The following is a 22,872-nucleotide window of genomic DNA, read 5'->3' as shown; positions in this document are numbered from 1 at the left end:
GTGTGTGTGTGTGTACAGTACAGTTGTTCTTCATTTCATTTTTTCCTTGTCCTTATTTCCATTGCCATGTTTTCATTTTGTTGAAACTGAATGAGTTTGTGTAATTGTAACCTCTGTGTCTTTGTCGTTTTATATCGTCTTGCAACATTATATTTTGGTTTTAATTAGGTTTTAATTAGTTTTAATGACTCACTCAATTGCCTCGGAGCTCTCTTTGTGTTTTGAATGGACGATTTTCCATTTACACACATATGTGTGTATTTCAATTTTAAAATTCATCCCGAACCACATGTGTTTGCAGACCCTGGCACTCTGGTCTATGTGGTCCAGCAGCAGGCGCTGGGTTCAATCCAGTGGTCTGTTGTAGCATCTAACCTGAGAGAAACCAACTATACCATCACCAACTTGTCAAAAGGAGCCCGATATGCTTTTAGAATCCTGACGTCCACCGGCAAGGCTGTCAGCAAACCGTCCCCTTCCACAGATCTAGTCCAGCTCCTGGACAGAGGTAACAAGGTTGCTGAATGCTCCTCGTTTGGCATTATCTTTTTGGTAAATAAAAATCAGAAAATTTTTTGCTAAGTGTCTATAAAAATCTTTGTAGGGCCTTATCTGAGAAAAGCACCTGTCATATTGGACAAACCTGATGTGGTGTATGCAGTTGAGAATCAACCTGTGAACTTCACCATCACACTGAATCATGTACATGCGGTTGTCACCTGGAAGAGGTTAGTTTATTCCACTCTATTTTACAAAACAGAGATTAAAGAGAAAATTATCGGTCTGCGCTAAAGTCAGTATTCTCAGATATATTTACCCAATGTGAAAATGAAGCAGTTGTACCAAATAAACCATATTCAGGTAGTTATTAAACAGGACTTGGCTGGCAAGATGGGACCCATGATCATGCTGTCTCTCTGTCTGTTGGTCTGTCGGTCTGTTAATATGCATTTAGGATCAATTATTAAGGATAAAGACATAAATACTTAATTGCCTTTACAACATTGTCATGGCATCATGGCGTAACTACATAATCTGCAGTCTCCATAAGTTTTCTGATCACAACCGTTATCAGTCTGGTAATTTCAAAGAAATTAGGTTCAATATAGGCATAATGCGGGAGGAATACGTACTTGAATATCAACAATCTTTGATCTCCATATTTATTCAGAGCTTTTTATAAATTCAATAAGGCTAAATTCAATTTTGCCAAATTCTGATCTTTACTGATTTAACAGAGAAACTCCTGCCAAAATAATGTTTAACTTCTGGAGTAGTTCTTTCTGCCTCTGGTCTGGTTCCACATGAACTTTGATAAAAAACAAACATACACACACACACACACACACACACACACATACACACACACACACACACACTCACACAGACACATGCACAAACACTATCACTGTAGGCAAAAATGCAAGTGAATTTAACTGAAATTGTTTCTCAAATGTTCCACAAAGACTTTTCATGAGAAAAACCCAGAGCTTTTATGAAGCTTAGGTTTCAAGTTTAGTTTTCCAAGGACCGTTTTTGGGCTTTGTGTAGTTGCTCAAGTTGAGCCACAGGCCACTTAACTGGGGACCTCATCACGCCAAAATCCATCCAAGTCATTAGATTTGTTCTGTTTCAATCTCATAGTAAAATTGAGCTGTAAGTGCCCTGTGTGCCATTTATTGCACCCTTATGTGCCACTAAATGTGCAGCTATAACCAGAATAGATTGCTCTTGTGTTTTCTAGGAGAGGGGTGGTCTTGGTCAGCAGACCAGGGGTGTATGAGATGAGCATGCCAGATGATGATCAACACTCCCTGAAGCTTCACCGTGTCAAAAGCACAGAAATTGGCCAATGGGTGGTAACAGCAAGCAACCAGTTTGGCAGCGACCTGTGCACACTTCAGCTGGCTATGGCTGGTTTGTATAAACCATTGCATTCAGCATGTCAGCTTCTATAAATATTTATCTGTAATTTGATTTCAGGGAAATCATGTTAAAACCCTTTCATTTATATTAGCAAGTTCAGTCTGTGGAAATCAAATACTGTAGAATATAAACACAATCACATCACTTAGGTTAATTTGATTTTTTGAAAAGAAAGGATAATGAAAAACTACGTCTTACATCTTATGATGTAAAAAGCTTTTATGATATCCATCCATCCATCCATCATCCGGGATCAGGTCACAGGGTCAGCAGCTGAAGTAAAGAGGCCCAGACCTCCTTTTCCCCGGCCACTTGGACCAGCACTTCTTGGGGGATCTCAAGGCGTTCCCAAGCCAGCCTAGAGACATAGTCCCTCCAGTGTGTTCTGCGTCTTCCCTTGGGCCGCCTTCCAGTTGGACATGCCCAGAACACCTCATCAGGGAGGCATCTAGGAGGCATTCTAGCCAGATGCCCAAGCCACCTCATTTTGGCTACCTTCCATGTGGAGGAGCAGCGACTCCACTCTGAACCCCTCCCGGATGGCCGTGGTCTTCACCCTATCTCTAGGGGTCATCCTGTGGAGAAAGCTCATTTTGGCCGTTTGGATCCATGACCTTGTCCTTTCGGTCATGACCCACAGCTCATGACCATAGGTGAGGGTAGCAATGTAGAGTGACCGGTAAATTGAAAGCTTTGCCTTTTTGCTCAGCTTCTTCTTCACCACGACAGATCGGTGCAGGGTCCGCATCATTGCTGACGCCAAACCCATCCGCCTGTCGAACTCCTGTTCCATCCTTCCCTCACTCATGAAGAACATCCAGAGATACCTGAATTTCTCCACTTTGGGCCTCCTCCCCGACCCAGAGTGTGCACTCCATCTGTTACCGGCTGAGAACCATGGTCTCAGAGTTGCAGGTGCTGATCCTCATCCTGACCACCTCACATTCGGCTGCTCCAGCAAGAGCTGGAGATCCAGGTCCGATGTAGCCAACAGAACTACAGCATCTGAAAGAAGCAGAGACCAAATCCTGAAGTCACAAAAATAGAGTCCCTCAACACCATGGCTGTGCCTAGAAATTCTGTCCATGAGAGTTTTGAATACCGGTAGCAAAGGGCAGTCCTGGTGGAGTCCCCCTGACTGGAAATGAGTCTGACTTACATGATAATGATAATTTATCCTTTATTAATCCCCATGGGGAAACTTGTTCTCTGCAATTAACCCATGAATGAACAATGAGCAGTAGGTTGCTGTCAACCAGCGCCAGGGGAGCAGTTAGTGGTTCAGTGTCTAGTTCAACAACACTTCGACACACTAGGAGGAGCCGGGAATGTAGACTTGTTGGGCAAACTCCCATGCGCCCTCTAGGACCCTGCCGAAGGTGTAGAGCTGGTCCACTGTTCCAGTGCCAGGACAAAAAACTACATTGCTTCTCCTGGATCTGAGGTTCAATGACCCAGGCTGATCCCCCTGCAGTTGGAGCACATCCTTTGACTCCCCCTTTTTAAAGATGGGGATCGCTACCCCAGTCGTCCAATCTAGCGGCACTTCCTCTGTCTTCCACACAATGCTGCAGAAGTGTGTCAGCCAGGACAGCACCACAACATCCAGAGCCGTAAGCAAATAGGAGAGTTCTTCCCAGAGACTATTGGCTCTGCTTCCTCATTAGAAGGCGAGTCATCAGGATTTAGGAGACCTTGGAAGTATTCCTTCCACCGTTCCACAATGTCCCAGGTCAAGGTCAGAAGCCCACCATCTCCACTGTACACAGTGTTGATAGCGTGAAGCTTTAAGTTGTGTTGAAGTACTGAGTTCCCCATGTAAGACAAGAGAATCCCCAACAGGAGTGCTCCTTGGAAGCTCCTCTATGGACTCCAAAAAGGGTGCGTAGTCTGAACTGCTGTCGAGTGCACACACAACAGTGAGAACCTGTCTCCCGACCCGAAGGGGGAGGGAGGTTACCCTGTCGTCCACTGGGTCGAATCTCAATATGCAGGCACCGAGACAGGGGTAATCAATATCCCCACACCTGCCCAGCACCTCTCACTGGGGGCAACTCCAGAGTGGAAAAGAATCCAACCTCTCTCGAGCGGCCTGGCGTTGAGGTGAATCCGACTACATTTAGCCGGAACCTCTCAGCCTCCCACACCAGCTCAGGCTCCTTCCCCACCAGAGAGGTGACACTCCATGTTCCCAGAGCCAGCCTCTGCAGCAGCATATCCGACGACCAAGGTCCCTCACTCCAGCCAGCACCAAGCTCACATTGCACCCAACCTCCATAGTCCATTCTAATTTTGCAGTTGTAAAAAAGCCATTATTTTTATTCATTTTTATTTTGATGTAATTATATTCAATAGTGGCTCCAAAGTTTGAAAGCATCATGGAGGATGTGGACATACACACTGGAGATACATCCCGTCTGGCTGTTGTGGTTGAAGGCAAACCAGACCCTGACATTCTATGGTTTAAGGTAAAATATTTGAGAATAGTAAACTAAGCAGCATGAATCCTTTACTTATTGACATTTTTTATATTTGATGATGTTTTCTTGTCAATTAATGACCACAGGACAAGATGTATCATCTAAATCATTTTTCATACTTTTTCAACAGGACGATGTTGTGCTTTCTGAGAGCAGTTACTTCACATTTGTTTATGATGACCCGGAATATTCTCTTGTGGTTCTCAACGCCCGCCCTGAGCATTCGGGCGTATATACATGCACCGCCAAGAACCTGGCTGGTTCCAGTTCCTGCAAGGCAGAACTGACGGTTCGCTCAGGTCTGCTGTTCATTGCCATATGCACTCTAAATATTCTAATTTATAGTTTTACCCCTTTACATTTGACTTTGTTACTGTCTTTCTTTCTGCTGATTATGATGGAACATAGTCAGACCCCTTTTCAAGAAATATTGTTATCTTTTCTGTTTTTTTAAAGGGACAATGCACATAAACTACCCTTTCTATGAATGTGTCAGTTATAGCTGGTTATCTCCTCTTCATTGTCAACTAAGATTTTTGAAAATATACTCCCGGTAAGATTAGCATTACAAACAAATAAACATCACGTAAAAACCTGAAACAATATGATCTGAACATCATATTTTCATTCACCTCGTCAACTTTAAAATATTATTCTCAGTGCCCCATTTGAGATGAATCATGTGAATCTTTGCCAACATTATGGAGCCGGTTGCCACTTTGCTACATTGGCATAAACATAGAACGCACATACAAACACAAAATTAAAAATAATTTTGTTGATTTATCCTGCAGAGCAAGAAGATGTTACAGAGCCAAGAGAAGATGAAGGAACCATTTTGAGGAAGATGAGGCGATTGACAGATTACTATGATATCCACAAAGAGATTGGGAGGTGAGTATGTAGGTGTGAGTGCACTCTCATACCGCCTCACATCCTTTGACATAAAACCAGGACATCTTTCTTAATAGCAGTGTGAGTGCTGAGGGTCAGGCTCTTTGAGGGAGGGGAGCCTGTGGAGTCACTCCTGCTTAACCACAGCCGATGAGTCACCAGCCAGAGAGGGATGAATACATTACCCAATGGATTATTTGATTTTTTTCCGACTTGGAGGCGACAGCGCTTATTGTGAATTATAGAGCAATTTCCTTGGCAAAACAGCAAAGGAAAGTCTTTTCTCTGATGTGCTTTGGTTATCTGGCATAGCAACAGAGTCATAAACTGAGGCTGGTTTCCTCTCCATAAGTACAACCGAGATAATCAAATCAACGTGACAAAATATTGATGTGTGCAATAGGTTTTGAAATGTGATCAAATATTATACAAATCATAATTTTTCATTTCTGGGGAGCCAAGTTGTAAATAAATATTTCAAAATAAAATGCAGACTCAAGCAAATTGTATTTGCTTAAATACACACGCCACATACAACAAGCTACATAAAGAAGCAGCACAACCAATTAAATTCTCATAAAATGTATTCTCATAAAAGAAAAAAAAATGACTTTGTATAAAAATAAGCTCTCTGATGCTATGTTGACAGATATTCCATTTTCAAAAGATTATTTGCATATCAATATTAGCAGCATGAGATCCATATCAGTTAAGGCTCTCAAATATTTCCAGATTCGAGTCAGAGATACGGTGTGAGTTGGGAACATGTAACGTTAGAGAATTATTTAGGAAAAGCAAGAGCTGGCTGTTTCTTTTCATTTGCACAATGCTCAACCTTTTGTTTTAATAGCCTCCTGGATTTATGTTTCCCATTTACTACTTTCTTGTACTGCTGAGTTTTACGGCATTCAATTTCACTACACCCACTTAAACTGCTTGAAACATTCTAGCAGGTAAAGCCAACATTTAGGACTCGAGGTCCGAAAGCAGATAGAAGACAGGCTGAAATGCATAAGTCTATGAATCAGTGGATGATCATTTGGGGTACATGAAACCATATCTGTGCTACTGGTGATGCAGGGGGGCCTACGCCTATGTGAAGCGAGTGACTCAGAAGAAAACCAAGAATGACTTTGCCGCCAAGTTCATCTCTGCGAGAGGAAAAAGGAAAATCTGGGCCCTGAGGGAGATAGAGCTGCTCTCGGAGCTGGACAATGACAAAATTCTATATTTCCATGATGCTTTTGAAAAGAAGAATGTGGTGGTGTTGATAACAGAGTTGTATCCTTTTGGTATTTTTTTTTTTTCACGAGTACAATGAGATTTTGCCACACATTGATATATTATGTGATGCATTTTTCCTCTCTCTGTCTCTCTCTCTCTCTCTCTCACACACACACACACACACACACACACCGTACACACACACACTCGCACACAATCAACACATGCTGAAAGTAAGAAGGAAATAGAAGGGAATGTCATAATCAGAAATAGAAAAACTTTGGGGTGCACATTGGGTAGCATAAGACCCTAGAATGGATCCGACATTTATAAACATATAAAATATAACAAGGTAAAAATAAAAGTGAAGAAACTCCAACATCCGTTGATAAACTATACATCTGTGTAAATGGCTGTGCATCCATAAATAACTCTACACCTGTAGCTAAAATTCATGAAGGAAATACTTTCCATCCCTTCTTATTGTGTTTTGACTTGTACTTTTTTAATTAGATAATGTATAAACATACAGTATGTATCTGGATATTAGACAGATATTTACCCATGTTACCAAGCCCTACTTTTGGTTTTAATGCTGAAAAGCCTAATAGTTCCTGTGGTGATGCTTCAAACTTCCTCTATTCATGCTCAACCTAAAGTGTACTGAATTGCAAGTGAAGAGCACTGAAGATTCAGGCCATTAATTCTGAAAGGGTTTTTTTTATTTCTTACTCACACAACAATAAGTGGAATTAGCATTAGTAAGGGGATGTGGTTGAATGTGGTGGTCGGACTGTGGTATCAGTTATTTTCAGTTTTTCTCCTGACCTGTTGTGTGAAGATGTCATGAGGAACTGCTGGAAAGAATGACAAAAAGAACAACAGTCATGGAACTGGAGGTTTGTTTGCTTCTGCTTTCCGCACTGCACCATCGTTATGTAACATGACTTTGAATTTCCCTCCTCATGTTCCTCCACAGATCCGCTCGAGTATTCAGCAGGTTTTGGAGGGCCTTCGTTATCTTCATCATAAAAACATTGCCCACCTTGACATAAAGGTGTCCCTCTAATATCCCACTATTACCATTCAGCAAATTTACAGTCAATGTTACATTCTGATTTCTGAATGTTTTGTGTTCACTCCTAGCCAGAAAATATTTTAATGGCACATCCCGGCAGTGACAAGATTCGCATATGTGACTTTGGTAATGCCATCAAATTGGAAGCTCCTGAGGAGCAATACTGTAAATATGGCACACCGGAATATGTTGCGCCGGAGATAGTCAACCAAACTCCTGTCTCCACAGCAACGGACATATGGTGAGCCACCTGTTCTCTACTGTGATCACACACTCTAGGCATTACCCTGCAGCAGGACAATATTATACACTGTGGCTAAAATGTATTTCTGTTTGTTCTGGCTCCCCATCAGGCCAGTTGGTGTCATTACCTATCTGTGGTACGTTATATGATTATATGATTTCTTCCACACATCACTTCTTACAAAATGTGTACCCTTTACATTTAATACATATTTGTCGCACAGAAATGGTGTTTATATGGTTAACACGGCTGTATGTTGTGCATTCTCTTTTTTAAGCCTAACGGGAGTTTCTCCTTTTGCGGGTGAAAATGACAGAACGACAGCTTTAAACATCCGCAACTACAATGTGGCGTTTGAGGAGAGCATGTTTAAGGATCTCTGCAAAGAAGCAAAGGGATTTGTTGTCAAGCTTTTGATGGTGGATAGACTGTAAGACTTTTAATTAATTTTGAAAGTTTTCAAATTTTTTCTACGTGTGTTGCTGTGCTGTATAGCAATATAATTTATAGTGATGATTTCAGTATTCTGCTCCTTATGCGTTTGTAAACCGTGTTGGTCAAAAAAGATGAACAGGGGGAAAAAGTATGATATAAAGACATTCAGCTTCTCAATTGTTATTCAACATCTTCGCAAACTACATCAGGAATCACACAGTCAGATAAATACCTCTATAGTGGTTTAAACTGAACATTGTGTGGTAGTTTTTCCTAAAGAATGATTTTATTCACAGCAATTTATTGGACAGTCATAGTTTCAACAAGAGTGTGGATGTAGGGTTACTTTTCTCAACATTTCATTCTATTTTTATTCAAACATTTATAGGATTTTTGCAAATGTTACAAAGACATAAGGTCAAAAAGCATGTATTATGTAATGCAAAATACTAACTATCACTAAACTGAACAGTGTTTAATTGTGTCCTATGTATTTTGTATTGCCTTCTAGGAGGCCAAATGCCATTGAGTGCCTCCGTCATCCTTGGTTTAAGGTACCTTGTTTATTCCTTTAAAATATCATTTGGCATATGCAGCATCATATCTTTTATTTTTATACAATTATAAAAGCAATCTATGTGTCTTCTTCTTTCTGCAGTCAAAAACAAATAAGAACATCTGCACTGCTATGCTAAAGCAAGTCCAGTCTCGAAGACGATGGCAGGTAGGTTCCTGTGGTTGATGATTTCACACACACACACACACACACACACACACACACACACACACACACACACACACACACACACACACACACACACACACACACGCACACACACACACACTCTAAATTGCTTAATTTTCATAGAGCCTGTAAGACTGTTTTACATTTATTGAATTATATTGTTTTTCTCATATGGTTTGTAGAATACGGAGATTAGATCCACTCCTGCATGAGGTTAAAGCTTCAGTTAGGTATTTGATATGGCAGGTTTTGGGTCAGATCAATAGCATCCATAATTGGTATTACATTTATTATTCAGACAATCTTTATGAGCCCCAACAAAGACCCCTCTGCCTTTGTAAGAGCTTACTGATTCAAAAACAAACATCAGCTGCATTTTCAATGTTTAGTCAGTGTTCACTTTTAATTTTAAAATGTTTCAGAATTAAAGTATTCGTAACAGATAACTTTGTTTCATGTTTTCAGCGTTCCCTTATCAGCTACAAATCCAAGATGGTTATGCAAACCATCCCTGAACTCCTTAATGACTCATCCAGCCATGTATCCCTTGCTGTGGCACGGCATTTAAAAGAAGGCTCCCCACCACCTTCCTCTTCCTCAGACTCAGATGCAGATGTGGATGAGCTTCCCTTCATTCCAATGCCACTTAACATGGTTTTCTCCGGTTCCAGAGTCTCTCTTAATGAGATCCCAGGAGATGAAGACATTAGTGGATGTCAACATGTTGGTCCTGGTGTGACAGGTCGCAAGGACAGCCCAGAGAGAGCAGGTGTGAGAGGAGGAGTTTGTAAAAGGCTTGAGGATGAAAAGAAAACCCTAAATGAGGAGAAAATGGAACAGACAAAAAGAGCTCCGCTTAAAAAAGGTTCCAGTACAGAACTAGATGAGTTACAGACCAAAACAAGAAGGGCTACCATGAGGAGAGGCAGTTCAGCCGATTCCGCTCTGCTTCTCCACATCGACTCAGAAGAGGGAAATGCCAGTGAGGGCACAGAGGCGAATAAAGGCCTGAAGAAGGCTGTTTCTATGGAATTGCCTGATCGAAGCCCAAGTCCTGGAATTACAAAATTAAGTCAGGAGGATTATGCCCTGAAACTGGAGCTCATGAGACAAAGGCTGCTCAGGGGTGGGAGCGCAGAAAAAAAAATGAGTGGATTACGAGGGCCCTTGTTTGAAATGCTTGGCATGGATGATGAGAGGCGGACAGGATCGCTTGATCGGAATCTGAGAAAATCTAGAGCTGGTCCCTCAACACTCGCAAGAGCAGCTTCATCTGAAGGTCCAGGAGAGGACACACCAAAGACCAAAGTTTTTCGGAAGAGTGCATCTTTCACTCAGGGGGATTCTGAGCCCATGCCCCTGCATCGAAGATTTGGAGCACCACTGGAGATCCCATCGGTGAGCAATGGTAGCATGGATGGGATGAAGCTTCAAGAAGCAACTTCAATGTCTGTGCTAACAGACCAAACAACAACGTCTTTATCTGCCTCGCCAACAGAATGTGCTTCCTTTATACTCCCACCACCAGGAGGACACGACCAACAAGAGGCTATGAAAAGGCCAGATGAAAAGAATGTCGATGTGAGACTGGAGAAATGGACCAAAACACAATTACAGAAGGATGATAAAGTAGAGTCTGAGTCTACATCGCCCTCAGTAATAACTCCAATAATTGTAGTTGAGGAGGAGGATGATGATGATGATGCAGAAGAGAGAAATGAATTTCAAGATTTACATGGGAATAAAAAAGAGGCTCCATCATCCCAGGATAGTAAACCTTCATCTTCATATGGAAGTGTCAAGGATGCTGTAAAGGTGCCATCTGCCAAGCCAGCGGGAACAAAGCTCACACACAACACTTCATTACCTGAACATCCAGCAGTCTTTGCCAAAGTGGCAACCGGTGACCGAACTCCTGGTCCTATTTCTTCATCATCAAACCCCGATCTTCCATCCATACCTCGTCAGCTCGTGCTCAGATCTGATATCAAGGACATCGACTCAGAAAAGGTCTTTGAAGCTAGATTTAAGAAACGGGAATCGGCTTTGACTCTCGGCCTCAGAAAGCTGACCAGAAACAAATCTGAAGAGAAATCACCTGTTTTAAGCCGGAAGGGTTTCGAGGGGGGTGAAGAGGTATACAGGCCAGGACCAAGGGGAGCACCAATTGAAATGGTTGCTCAGGGATTAAAAGAGAAATCTAAATCTGTTCAAGACTTGAGGGAAGATGATAAGGAACCCGGACTCAGCTTCATCGGAAGGCTGTCCTTGCGGGCAAAGAGATCAGCATCTGTTGATAAAAAGGCGGAGAAAGTAAAAAGTGATAAGAATCCAGATGTGCAGGACACTGTTGTAAGCAAGAGGGTTTCTTGGGCTATCGGTCGCAGTAAATCCCTGGACACTAAGGAGCCGAGCAGCTCAGGAGAACAGAGGCGATCTGAGGATAGAAAAACCGAAGAGTCTTCGGTCTCTTCGATGAGACGCAAGTTTGAGTCCAAAGTGGCAGGAATTTCTGCTAGGATAAGAAGCCAGTCAGAGGACAGGAAGGATAAAGACACTGAAGGAAGTCAGAAAGAGTTGAAGAAGGTCACGGATTCCCCTGTCCTTGCGATGCGACAGAAATTCGAGAACAAAGTTGCGGGAATATCCACGACCATTCGCAGTCAGTCTGAGGAGAGAACGGGAGACGCAGAGGGGAAGAGGACATCACTGTTCACTCGCCATCGTCACTCCCAGTCGGAGGGTCGTGGATTAAAAGGAATGGGCATCCCTGAGAATCAGCTGGCAAAACAGACAGGTGCCGGCGCATCCGTTGAATCCATAGAATCCACTTCAAGTCTTCAAGCTGAGAAGGCATCAGAGAGTGACAGGCGATCCCGATGGGACCGGTGGGGTTTGACAAGGAGCAAGAAGGACAAAACTCCTTCACAGCCTGACCTCCCTTCATCTGCAGCCAAAGAGGAGGTTACTTCCAACAGTCAAAAGTTTACCCGCTCAGCTTCAGACTTTCCCCCGGTGTTCCACATCAAATTGAGAGATCAAGTCCTCCTCGAAGGAGAGCCAGTCACTCTTACCTGCCTCCCAGCCGGCAGTCCACAGCCAAACATTTCATGGATGAAAGGTGTGTCAGAAAATCAGTCAAATCTTTCTTCGACACATTGAGATTTGTTTTTGTCAGTGCTGGATTTTTTTTGTGTGTTTCAGATCGCAAACCGCTGGAGATAGATGACAGAATCAACCTGACCTCCCATTCAGATGGCAGGCAGCTCCTCACCATCTCAAAATCCAGCCACAAGGATGCTGGGGTTTATGACTGTGTCGCACATAACCCCATAGCCACGATTAGCACCTCCTGTTCGCTATCAATAGCTTGTAAGTGCCCTGTTGCCCTTATATGCAAATCACCTGAGCGTTTAACATGCCCCCCCAGAGATGAGCAGCAGGAATATGAGTACAGCTGAAATTTATATTAATGTCAGAAAACTTTTTTTTTTTTTGCTTAGATTAATTTAGCGGGCTTTTGCCTATTGTCCCATTTATAACAAAGGCCAATGGTGTCTCATCTGAATTGGTCCATGTTTTTCTCTGGAAATTAAATGTGAAGCATCTTAACAATGTCTTTGAACAAAAAATACAACATCATGGCAGCCACACTGTCTGGATCCTTACATTGTGGCCCACAAATTCAACTAAATAATAATGTTTCTGAGGCAGCAGAAGAAACTATATTTCTCAGATGTCAGGTGCAATCTCTTGCATTAGAGCTTTATTTATGTTGACTTTGGGCATTTGTCTGTGACAAATTAGTTATCCCTGCCGCTAATGCTATTTGTCTCCTCTTGATCATTTATCAGTTGAATGAAAATACTTCCGACAGCTTATCTGGCCTGAGTCTGCAGGGTCTGTTGTTCATGGCGCTACACCAGCCTGACGGGACATACATTGTAATCACAGAGAAATCCCATTTGTTTCTTTCGCTACAATGATCTGGATAGTATAATCTTAGATTGATAAAATGTAGATATTATATTTATCATACAAATACATGTATTAAATAATTATATATATTATAACTATATATAATATAAATATAGTAAATAATAATAAACAAATGATATAAATAAATAATAATAAATAATTTTATATGTGTGTGTGTGTGTGTGTATATATATACATATATATATATCTCATATTTTGTTATTTAAATCATTATAAAAGTAAGCCATCTCACTGTTATCTGATGTAACTGTTTCCATTTTAGATTTTAAAAGTGTTTAGAAGTTGCAGCATTAGAAAACAACCCTATGAGAAAGTAAAAATGTATTAAAATGTTTTATAAAAATACTAAGTGGTAAATGGTTGAGAGTTGACAAGTCACAAGTCAATTCATAAAAACTTTGCAAATGCTTATTCACCTTTCTTAAAATCATATTCAAATCATATTTTATTTGTGTGTGTTGCTCAATCACTAACGATGCAAACCACTCCTGTGAAGCCACACATGAACAACAGTGAACTCACTGGAATGAGGCTGCTGTCTTTTGTTACATATCTCTATTCTCACCTTATTCTTTCTTTGTCTGCTGAAGATGTTCCAAAACGACCAGGGACACCTGAAGTCCCACAGACATACAACAATACAGCTCTGGTGATCTGGAAGCCAGCTGACACTAAGTCCCCATGTAGCTACACTCTTGAAAGAAGGGCAGAGCGTGAGTTGATTTTAATCATGCACTTCAATCAAAATCATCCAAAAAGTAACCTCTTTTAAAGTTGTGGAAAAGATCTGGCAGTTTTGATGGGTGTTAAATTTATGTGTTGTTTTGGCATTTAAAAAAAAAAAGGCAGTAAGCAGACATGACAACAGTGTTAGCAAGGTGTAACCTTCTATAATCATCTGTTAAAAAGAGAATATGAGCCATTTTATGAGAGAATTGTGAATCTACCGTAAAATTTGTCATTACATGGTTTGAATAATCAGAAATCAGAAAGGCAGACACAGAAATGCATATTTTTTAAAACTTAATCGACCGAATTCCCTCAAGTGTTTGCAAAAGTTATGACAATATGACCCCCCTCAAAGTTACAGAATATTACACAGGTAGGTTTTTTTTTTTTTGTAACTTATAATAGTGATGTTAAAGACGAAGATGATGGTCGTTGTTTTTATTACTGCCAACTATGTTGATAATTTTTCCACTATGTTAACATCACTGTGTATAAAGAACATTGTTTGCATTATTCTACCAGTTTTACTCTACTGCCATTTAGTGTCTATTTTTGGAAACTGCAACTGACATTGTTTTTCTTTAAGTATTTGAATTTTGACTCCTTTTTAACTTGTCATTTTGCTCTATCATTATCATATTTTTCAGTCAAGGACTACAGTAGACTATCAATATAAATTACCTTTGGGTATGTCTGTCGTGAAATACAAAATAAAATACCTCAGTCATGGAGCAAGAGGAGGGTTACTGTGGTTAACCTTTGGATTGCAGAATCATCTCCACAGCAAGTTTTATGGCGCACTATCCATAAACACCGCCTTCAGACAATCATTTGTTTCCACATTCTGTAGGAGATTCAAACTGGTTGACAGTTGCCACCGGAGTCGTTGACTGCTATTACAATGTGACTGACCTGCCACCAGGAGGCACATTTAGGTTCCGGGTCTGTTGCGTCAACAAGGCAGGACAGGGGCCGTACAGCAGCTGCTCTGCCCCAGTCATCCTGGGCTCAACTGGTACTTCATTCTTTCCTAAACTATCATAAATTGTCTGATAAACATTAATATTTGGAAAATGTGCATTTTACTTGATTTAGTCTTTAAATCAGGTAAAATCTCTAAATTTTCTGTCAACTTTTCTTGTTTTTCATGTACGTTAAAATATGTCAAAGAATGTTTGACTCGGGTAGTTCGATTTTTTTTCCATTGAAAAGATGTCACAGAACCATGGTCCAAATCACTATCTCAAGAAGAAGGCGACTCCTTATGTCATTCCTTCTTTTCCATCCAGTCATGTTTTTTTATTTTTCTTAACATTTTGATCTCTTATTGAGACTGATGAATGCAAAATCAAAACCCTTATATTGCATTTTAATGCTTTTTTCCCCTTGTTATTTATATTATGAAAATATGCAGCCATTGTGTATCAATGTTCCCATCCCTTTATGAGTATGTACTTCTTTTGTTCCATTTGGTGCAGTGGGACGCACTTCACCCCCTCCAACTGTCGTAAAAACAGTCCCGACGCCTCCTGAACCTGCAGTGACCTCCTCAGTGACGATCCCGTCACTAAGAGCAGTTCAGAGCAAATCTCCCGAACCCACCACATCCACCATCACTTCTCCCTCCACTCCCCAGGCTGTTTCCCCTCTTCCAAGTACATCACCTCCAGCTGCTGCGCCTAACAATCTTACAGCAATCCGCTCACTACAATCAGCTTCAGATCAGAAAATAAGTTCCCAACTTCCCTCTAAGACCACTGTCAAAGCGACCCTACCCTTTGTCATGCCAAAGCCCCAGAGTCCTATCAACGTGGTGTCTCCGATGACCCAAACCCCCGCTACACTTGTAACTCCTCCGTCCAGTCCCACCAAGCCAGCAATAACCCCAGTGCCCACCTATGTCTCTGCCACTGATCGTGGAGCCCCTACTTCAGTCTGCTTTTCTCCACAAGTACTCCAGATGTCGAGTCTTAGTCCCATTGGGGAAACAGCCACTATCCCCACTAGAAGCACACCATCGGGACGCTCTACTCCCTCCACTGCTCTACGCCAAGGCGTTCCACAGAAACCCTACACGTTCCTTGATGAGAAAGCCAGGTGAGTTCATCATAACATTACTTCCCCAGCATAATTAGACTGCAAAGCTTTGTGGGATGGATCAGAATTAGATTTGAATCATAACATTCATCTCAGATTAGTAGAAAATACGACAAAGCTAATTTTGTTCTCTTGTTAATGCCCCCTTATGCTCGCAATAGCCATCCACAATTGTTTAGTGTATCTTAAAATGTTTTCATCCATAAAAACATGGACATCTTAGTTTTTAGGCAATGGGTATTAAACCTTAGGTTCTGCTATCAGAAGTCTTTTTCTACCTTTCAGCTCTCTGACCATGATTTTTGGTGAGATTTCATTTTCATTTTAAGAAATTTGCTGCACATGCGGTATTTGGAAAGTTGAGTTACTTCCTTAACTTACAATTAGTTGTATTATATTGTATATGGGCTAGTTGTGTGGTGTAGAAGGATTTCAATACATTCAGTAAAACCCACAATGAACTTCCTTTTATGAGCCTTAAGAGTCACTTTCAAAAGTAAATAAATCTGTTTAACGGAGTGTTAAATGCGGAGATATTATAAGGCCAAATCTCAAAACAATAAAAAAAACAACAAAAAGCCACAAAAAAAAATAGGTTTATTCATCGAGACAACTAAAATGTACTTGATATGCTTGTGAGGCATTTTTCTAATGCAATTTTCTTATTAGGGGTCGTTTTGGAGTCATCCGTGAATGCCGGGAGAATGCAACAGGCAAAATCTACATGGCCAAGATCATTCCTTATAACCAGGAGAGAAAACAGGAATTCCTGAAAGAGTATGAGATTCTGAAATCTCTCCGGAATGAAAAGGTTATGGCTCTCCATGAGGCCTACATCACACCTCGCTACCTGGTGCTGGTTGCAGAGTACTGCACTGGCAAGGAGCTGCTGCACAGCCTCATAGACAGGTAGTCATAAATATTTCACTCCATCTAGTCTTCAAAACACAAGCTCATTTTGGAAAAAAAAAGCATAAGCTCTGCAGATTCCACATTTCCTCAGTATCATTTTAACCATCCCTCTGTTCACAAAAAGGTTCCGATACTCTGAGGATGATGTGGTGGGTTTCTTGGTCCAGATCCTTCAGGGAGTCGAGTACCTCCACAACCACCGTGTCCTTCATCTGGACCTCAAACCAGACAACATCATGGTTACCAACCTAAACACCATCAAGATTGTGGACTTTGGGAGTGCTCAGAGCTTCAATCCTCTCAGTCTGAAAAACCAGGAGTCAGGACCTGGTACGCTGGAGTACATGGGTAAGACAGACCACTTGGATGTTCAGATTAACATATAACATAGATGGACTTGATGAAATATCAAATATAGGCCTACTATATATTACTGTATAAGGCAGACCTGGGTATTTTACGGCCCGCGGGCCACATCTGACCCGTTTTGCTACTTTATCCGGCCTGCCAAACTACTTTCTTTGAATATTTAAGTACACTGCTCAAAAAAATAAAGGGAACACTTAAAAAAACACATCCTAGATCTAAATGAATGAAATATTCTTATGAAATACTTTGCTCTTTACACAGTTAAATGTGCTGACAACAAAATCACACAAAAATGATCAATGGAAATCAATTGTATCAACCCATGGAGGTCTGGATTGGGAATCACACTCAAAATTCCAACTTTGATGTAATGTCCTTAAAACAAGTCAAAATGAATCTGTGTTGCTTCCTGAGTGGACACTATGATTTCACAGAAGTGTGATTGACTTGGAGTTACATTGTGTTGTTTAAGTGTTCCCTTTATTTTTTTGAGCAGTATATTATTATCTAATTTTGTATCATATAAGCACTGGATGATACTTGGATAATTGCATACAAAATAATGTCAGTACATTTATATGATCATTCATGTTTTTAAAGTTGAAATAAGATGCAAAAAAAATGAAATATTTAAATTAAAATTTTCATTTTGTGCAATTTGATACCTAATTGGTCCGCACATAAAAATTAAATAAGAAATGTGGCCCGCCAGCCAAAATAATTGCCTACCCGTGGTATAAGGTGTAATTATTCTTTCGTGATTAGGATGAATATTGTTCATTTTCATGGAAAAATCTGTTCTTATTCATTTTCAAACAAAAAATGATATGGGTGTCTATATATGGATAGTGATCTGTGTCTGGACGTGAGTAATACGAAAACTTGAGCATAATAACTTTGATTTTTCTTTGAAATAGCATTATCTGACTGTTGAAATACAAGCTATATACCTATATTTTATCCACAGATAATCAAGAATACAAAGGCCTTATTACTATATTTTTAAGCTATAAGCATTTTTAAAAAGCAAATCATGTTAAGCTAACCAATAATCTCTTATGTTCTAATGAAATCAAAGCTCCTGAGATGGTCAAAGGTGAAGTGTTGGGGCCTCCTGCAGATGTCTGGACTGTCGGAGTCATAACTTACATAATGTGAGTCAAAATTAAATTTTGCAAAGTTCCATGAATTTCATCGGAGATGCAGATTTTATCAACGCAGTTTTTCCAATTAAGACGTTATTCATGTGAGTATATAATTCGATAAAAAAAGCACAACCAGTGTGTGTGTGTGTGTGTGTGTGTGTGTGTGTGTGTGTTCTAAAAGGCTAAGTGGTCGACTCCCCTTTGAAGATAGAGATCCTCAGCGGGTTGAATCTAAGATCCTATTGGCAAAGTTTGATCCAACAAAACTTTACCCAAACGTGTCCCAAAGTGCCTCTGCCTTTGTGAAGAAGTTGCTGAGTAGTTACCCTTGGTGAGTACAAGAACTTACCGCTTGATAACCCCCAAAATAATTTTAACATATATTTTTATTTCCTCTTTGTCTCCATGATTCTGTAAGAATCATTATTGTTTGTGTGTATTATCTTAAATATTTCATGAGAAACAAAACATAAAAAGAGGAATTACTGAGATCACTTCTTGTGAACCCACTAAATCTATTACCGAAAATACAGTGGACAGATTGGTAGTGGGCCTAAGCTGACCACTAAACATTAACAGCTAACATCACAAAATAATGCTATTGCATTTTACAAAATAGAATAGACTATCTCATATTTTAAAGTTAGGGTTGCATCAGTTTTTCATTTGTTGTTTCTGCAGTTCCCTTTACCAGCTAACAAATACTAGCCATATATGCAATGTTGCAATTAAGACACAATCACTAAATAATATAATGTTTATAGTCTGCTTTTTTATTGTGACTTTATACATCAAACAATGCTTTAAAAAGAGTTTTATACCAAGATAAGTACCTTAGATAATAGGTGCAAATAATAAATAATAATCATCATATTCTTTAAAAATCAATGTGTGAACACAAAGTTAACATGACATAAAGATGCTTATATGTTTATTGGTATTCTGTGAAAAAAAAAAAAAGTTTTAAGATGATCATAAAATCAAATACATATGATTTATTTATTTATTTATTTACTTCATTTCCAGGGCCCGTCCGACTACTCGAGACTGCTTCACAATTGCCTGGCTGCAGGACTCTTATCTAATGAAGCTGAAGAGACAGACTCTAACTTTCACCTCAAACAAACTCAAAGAGTTTGTGGTGGAACAACAATGCCGTCGTACAGAGAGTGCCACCAAACACAAGGTGTTGCTGCGTACTTACCAAAGCGCTGGGATGGCACCACATACTACAAGCCCCAAGTGAAACAGCATGGGACACGTCGAGTTTAATTTGCAGAAAGCAAAGTTTTGAAGAATTGGATAAATCCCAAATGGTGCAAAATGTCATATTTTGTATCTTGAAGCTGCAAAGTTCACATATAGAAATATCCACCTGAAAGGTACAAGGAAGGCATTGGGTGGGAGGATCATTTAACTATCCAAAGAAAAGGTCAAAGTTGAATGAGATTAGGCGAAAAAGAATCTAAGAACACCGTGTTGATGTAGTCATAAAGGGTTAATGTAATCGACAGACAGGATGTTCTCTCTTTTTCTTTGCCTGATTGCACAATATCTCACTTTGTTTTTAACTCCATGGCACATTAATATTTGCTTTCGAACAAACACTGTTCTCAAACCTGCACGATTTTTTGCATTTCTACAGTGCAACTTTGTTTTATAGCACCCATGTGAATGTACTATAATTTATGCTGCTAATTTATTTTCTTTTTTGCCATTTACTTATACATTTTTAAGACACCAAACCAAAAACTTTAAAGCATATTTCTTGAAACTGTTTTCTTTTTCATGTTAATTTATTTGCATGTGTGTGTGTGTATGCGGATGTGTGAAAGTATTTTGGAATCAATCTTAGAATTAGTAAAGCAAAAAAAAAAAAGTAATGTCTTTGTGGTTGGTGTTACAACGCACACAGTGAAAACATGTTTTAGGGTGAGCTAGGAATATGTGGTACAACTAACTGTTCTGTGGTTAAAACTGAAGTGTACAACTGTAAAGCAGTGAGTGATGTAGATAACATTTTACTTGGAAAAGTAATACACACTGGTAAATCACCGTGGTTCCTCAGTATGACTATGGTTCCCCAGTTAGTGCCTGGATCAGATTTGTATCCAAAGTGTTCATCTTATAAATGTGTGTCCACTGAAACCGATTCATGTCATGATGAATTAATTAAAAAAAAGTAAACATTTGCCTCCAATATTTGAACTTTACCAACACCGGACAGATGGATATAGATTCTTACACTTGAAGACATGTGATCCTTTTACAATAGAATGTCTTGTGTATCGCTCTATGGCAGTGTTACTTTTTGTATGAATTTGGATGGTTAAAGATTTGTAAATGTATCAATTTGCGGTGTTTATATGTGGAAAACAGTTGAACATGTTTTTATGAGATAGTATGTAATAAACTATTGATACATTTGGGAAAATTAAATTCATCCTTCTTGTAAGAAGCATAAAATACTTTTGAAATAAGTGCCTTAAGAAATCTTGCAAAAGATTTTTCCGTTTTGTAAATTAAAAGGATATTTGAATACAGACAGATAATATAACATATTAGTGTTTTGTCATTGTACTTACACATCAGAGGCCATTCACGATCATTCGACTACTTCTTATTGATGTTTCTTGTAATCTAAAAAAAATGTACAAGTTTAAAAAGTGATGCCTTGCTGGATTATTTTTGTTTCATCATTTCATCATTTCATAATTTCCATCTGTGTTTGGGGGAATTACTGGCTGATTTTTATAACACATTTTGTCCCAATTTTTTATCATAACATATGATAAAAAATTGGGATAATAATTAATTTAATAATAATTAATTTAATGCCTTGCAAGGTTTTATACATTTCTGTGCCGTGTCGAGCTAACCTCATCAGGATAGTCAGATTTTCTTTGCAGGATTCCTGGTGATGCATCACTAAACTTTGGGTAGCTTCTTGAGTTTCTCTTTTCTACTTGTGATTCTTTCTGCTTCTCCCTATAAGGGATCACCACAGGACATCGTCAATATCTTGATTTCATTTGAGGCACTAATTTATTACAACCCAGCGGACCATCCTTTCCAGCACCGCTGAACAGACCTAACCAGGGAGGCTGCGAAGTGTGATACCCTTGTAATTGGAGCGCATCCTCCGATTCCCCTTTTTAAAAAGCAGTACTCCCAGCAGACCCTCGTGTTACGTTTGGGCCTGCCAGGTCAGACAGGCATCTTCCCAAATCATTGGAGCCAACTCACCACCAAGTAGTGATCGGTTCACTTGAATGTTCTGAACATGCCGCAACAAATCCGATGACACAACCACAGGGTCGATCAAAGAACTGCGGCCTAAGGTGTGTTGGTGTCAAGTGCACATTTAGGCTCCTTTATGCTTGAACATGGTGTTCATTATGGATAATCCATAACAGACACAGAAGTCTAGTTCCTCCCAATCACACCCTTCCAGATCACACTCTTGTTGCCCACCTAAGAGTTGAAGTCTCCCTGGAGAATGAGGAAGTCCCCAGTGGGAGCGCTCTCTTGCAGCCCCTCTAGGGACCCCAAGAAGGGTGGGTAAACTGAACCGCTGTTGGGTGCATAGCTGCAAACAACAGTCGGAAGGCAGCGGGATGCTACCCTCTTGTCCACCGGGTTAAACCCTAATATACAGGCGTACAAGGTCGAGTCAGGGCCCACACCTCCCCGGCGCCTCTCACCGGGAGCAACTCCAAAGTAAAGAGAATCCAGCCCTGCTCAAGAGGCACAGTTCCAGACCCCATGCTGTGTGTCGAGGTGAGTCTGAGGTGAGTCTATATCTAGTCGAATCACTCAGCCTCGGGCTCCTTCCCCACCAGAGGTGACATTCCACGTATCAAGAGTCAGCTTCTGCAGCCGAGGGTCGGACCACCAAGGTCCGCCGCCCCTGCTACTGCCTGGCTCACGCTGCACCCGACCCCCTTGGCCCTTCTTATTGGTGGTGAGCCCAGGGCTGTGCCCAGCTGAGCCCCATGGGTGCAGGTTGCCCTCGAGCCCTACCTCCAGGCCTGGCTCTCCCCCCCTGGGGGGTCCCCGGTGACCCGCATCCGGGCAAGTGGAAAATTGGGTCCAAAGTCTTTATTCATCATGGGTGGTCTTCTGAGCCATGCTTTGTCTGGTCCCTCACCTGGGACCTGTTTGCCTTGGGTGACCCTTCCAGGGTCATAAAGCCCCAACAACAGTTTCTAGAATCACTGGGACACACAAACCCCTCCACCAAGATAAGGTGGCAGCTCAAGTAGGGGTAATTTAATACTGTTTTTATTCTTTTTATTTTTCTATCTTTATTTGTTTTAATTTATTTTATCTTTTACATTTTTCAATTTTAAGACCCTCCATACAATCTTTTAATGCTAACCTTTGTTTAATGACTACTTTGTTTTACATTACAATTCAAATGTCTGTCTGAAATTTAACTTTGCATTTTGACCATTCTTGCATACAATTGTATATCCCTATCTACAAAGTAAGCTCAATATTATGTTGGATTACAATATAATATACAATGTAAATATATTTTTATAGTCATGCTTTCCTACATCTGGTGCTAACTCATGGACAATGTGCCCTTT

General features: G+C 40.3%; 1 protein-coding gene across 1 annotated transcript in view; it reads left to right on the top strand.

Moving 5' to 3' along the window:
- The window catches only part of spega (striated muscle enriched protein kinase a), a 46,385-nt gene extending 25,674 nt beyond the window's left edge, over nt 1–20,711 (top strand). The window contains exons 21-44 of the mRNA XM_086148360.1: nt 302–508; nt 605–728; nt 1,745–1,917; nt 4,282–4,394; nt 4,537–4,705; nt 5,201–5,300; nt 6,381–6,581; nt 7,366–7,423; nt 7,504–7,581; nt 7,671–7,843; nt 7,956–7,982; nt 8,124–8,276; nt 8,793–8,835; nt 8,940–9,005; nt 9,492–12,147; nt 12,231–12,398; nt 13,616–13,738; nt 14,605–14,769; nt 15,233–15,851; nt 16,521–16,760; nt 16,888–17,111; nt 18,211–18,286; nt 18,459–18,608; nt 19,304–20,711. Coding sequence (XP_086004486.1) covers nt 302–508; nt 605–728; nt 1,745–1,917; nt 4,282–4,394; nt 4,537–4,705; nt 5,201–5,300; nt 6,381–6,581; nt 7,366–7,423; nt 7,504–7,581; nt 7,671–7,843; nt 7,956–7,982; nt 8,124–8,276; nt 8,793–8,835; nt 8,940–9,005; nt 9,492–12,147; nt 12,231–12,398; nt 13,616–13,738; nt 14,605–14,769; nt 15,233–15,851; nt 16,521–16,760; nt 16,888–17,111; nt 18,211–18,286; nt 18,459–18,608; nt 19,304–19,523 — 6,326 coding nt within the window. The 3' untranslated portion in view covers nt 19,524–20,711. The remainder of the gene's footprint in view (nt 1–301; nt 509–604; nt 729–1,744; nt 1,918–4,281; nt 4,395–4,536; nt 4,706–5,200; nt 5,301–6,380; nt 6,582–7,365; nt 7,424–7,503; nt 7,582–7,670; nt 7,844–7,955; nt 7,983–8,123; nt 8,277–8,792; nt 8,836–8,939; nt 9,006–9,491; nt 12,148–12,230; nt 12,399–13,615; nt 13,739–14,604; nt 14,770–15,232; nt 15,852–16,520; nt 16,761–16,887; nt 17,112–18,210; nt 18,287–18,458; nt 18,609–19,303) is intronic.
- Nucleotides 20,712–22,872: the final 2,161 nt, after the last annotated feature.

The sequence above is a fragment of the Fistularia commersonii genome, chromosome 6 (assembly GCF_037954325.1).
Source record: "Fistularia commersonii isolate RoL2024-O1a breed Wild chromosome 6, RoL_Fcom_v1.0, whole genome shotgun sequence".
NCBI lineage: Eukaryota > Metazoa > Chordata > Actinopteri > Syngnathiformes > Fistulariidae > Fistularia > Fistularia commersonii.
Note: the sequence above shows the minus strand (reverse complement) of the source record. Positions and strands in the feature narration are given on the sequence as shown.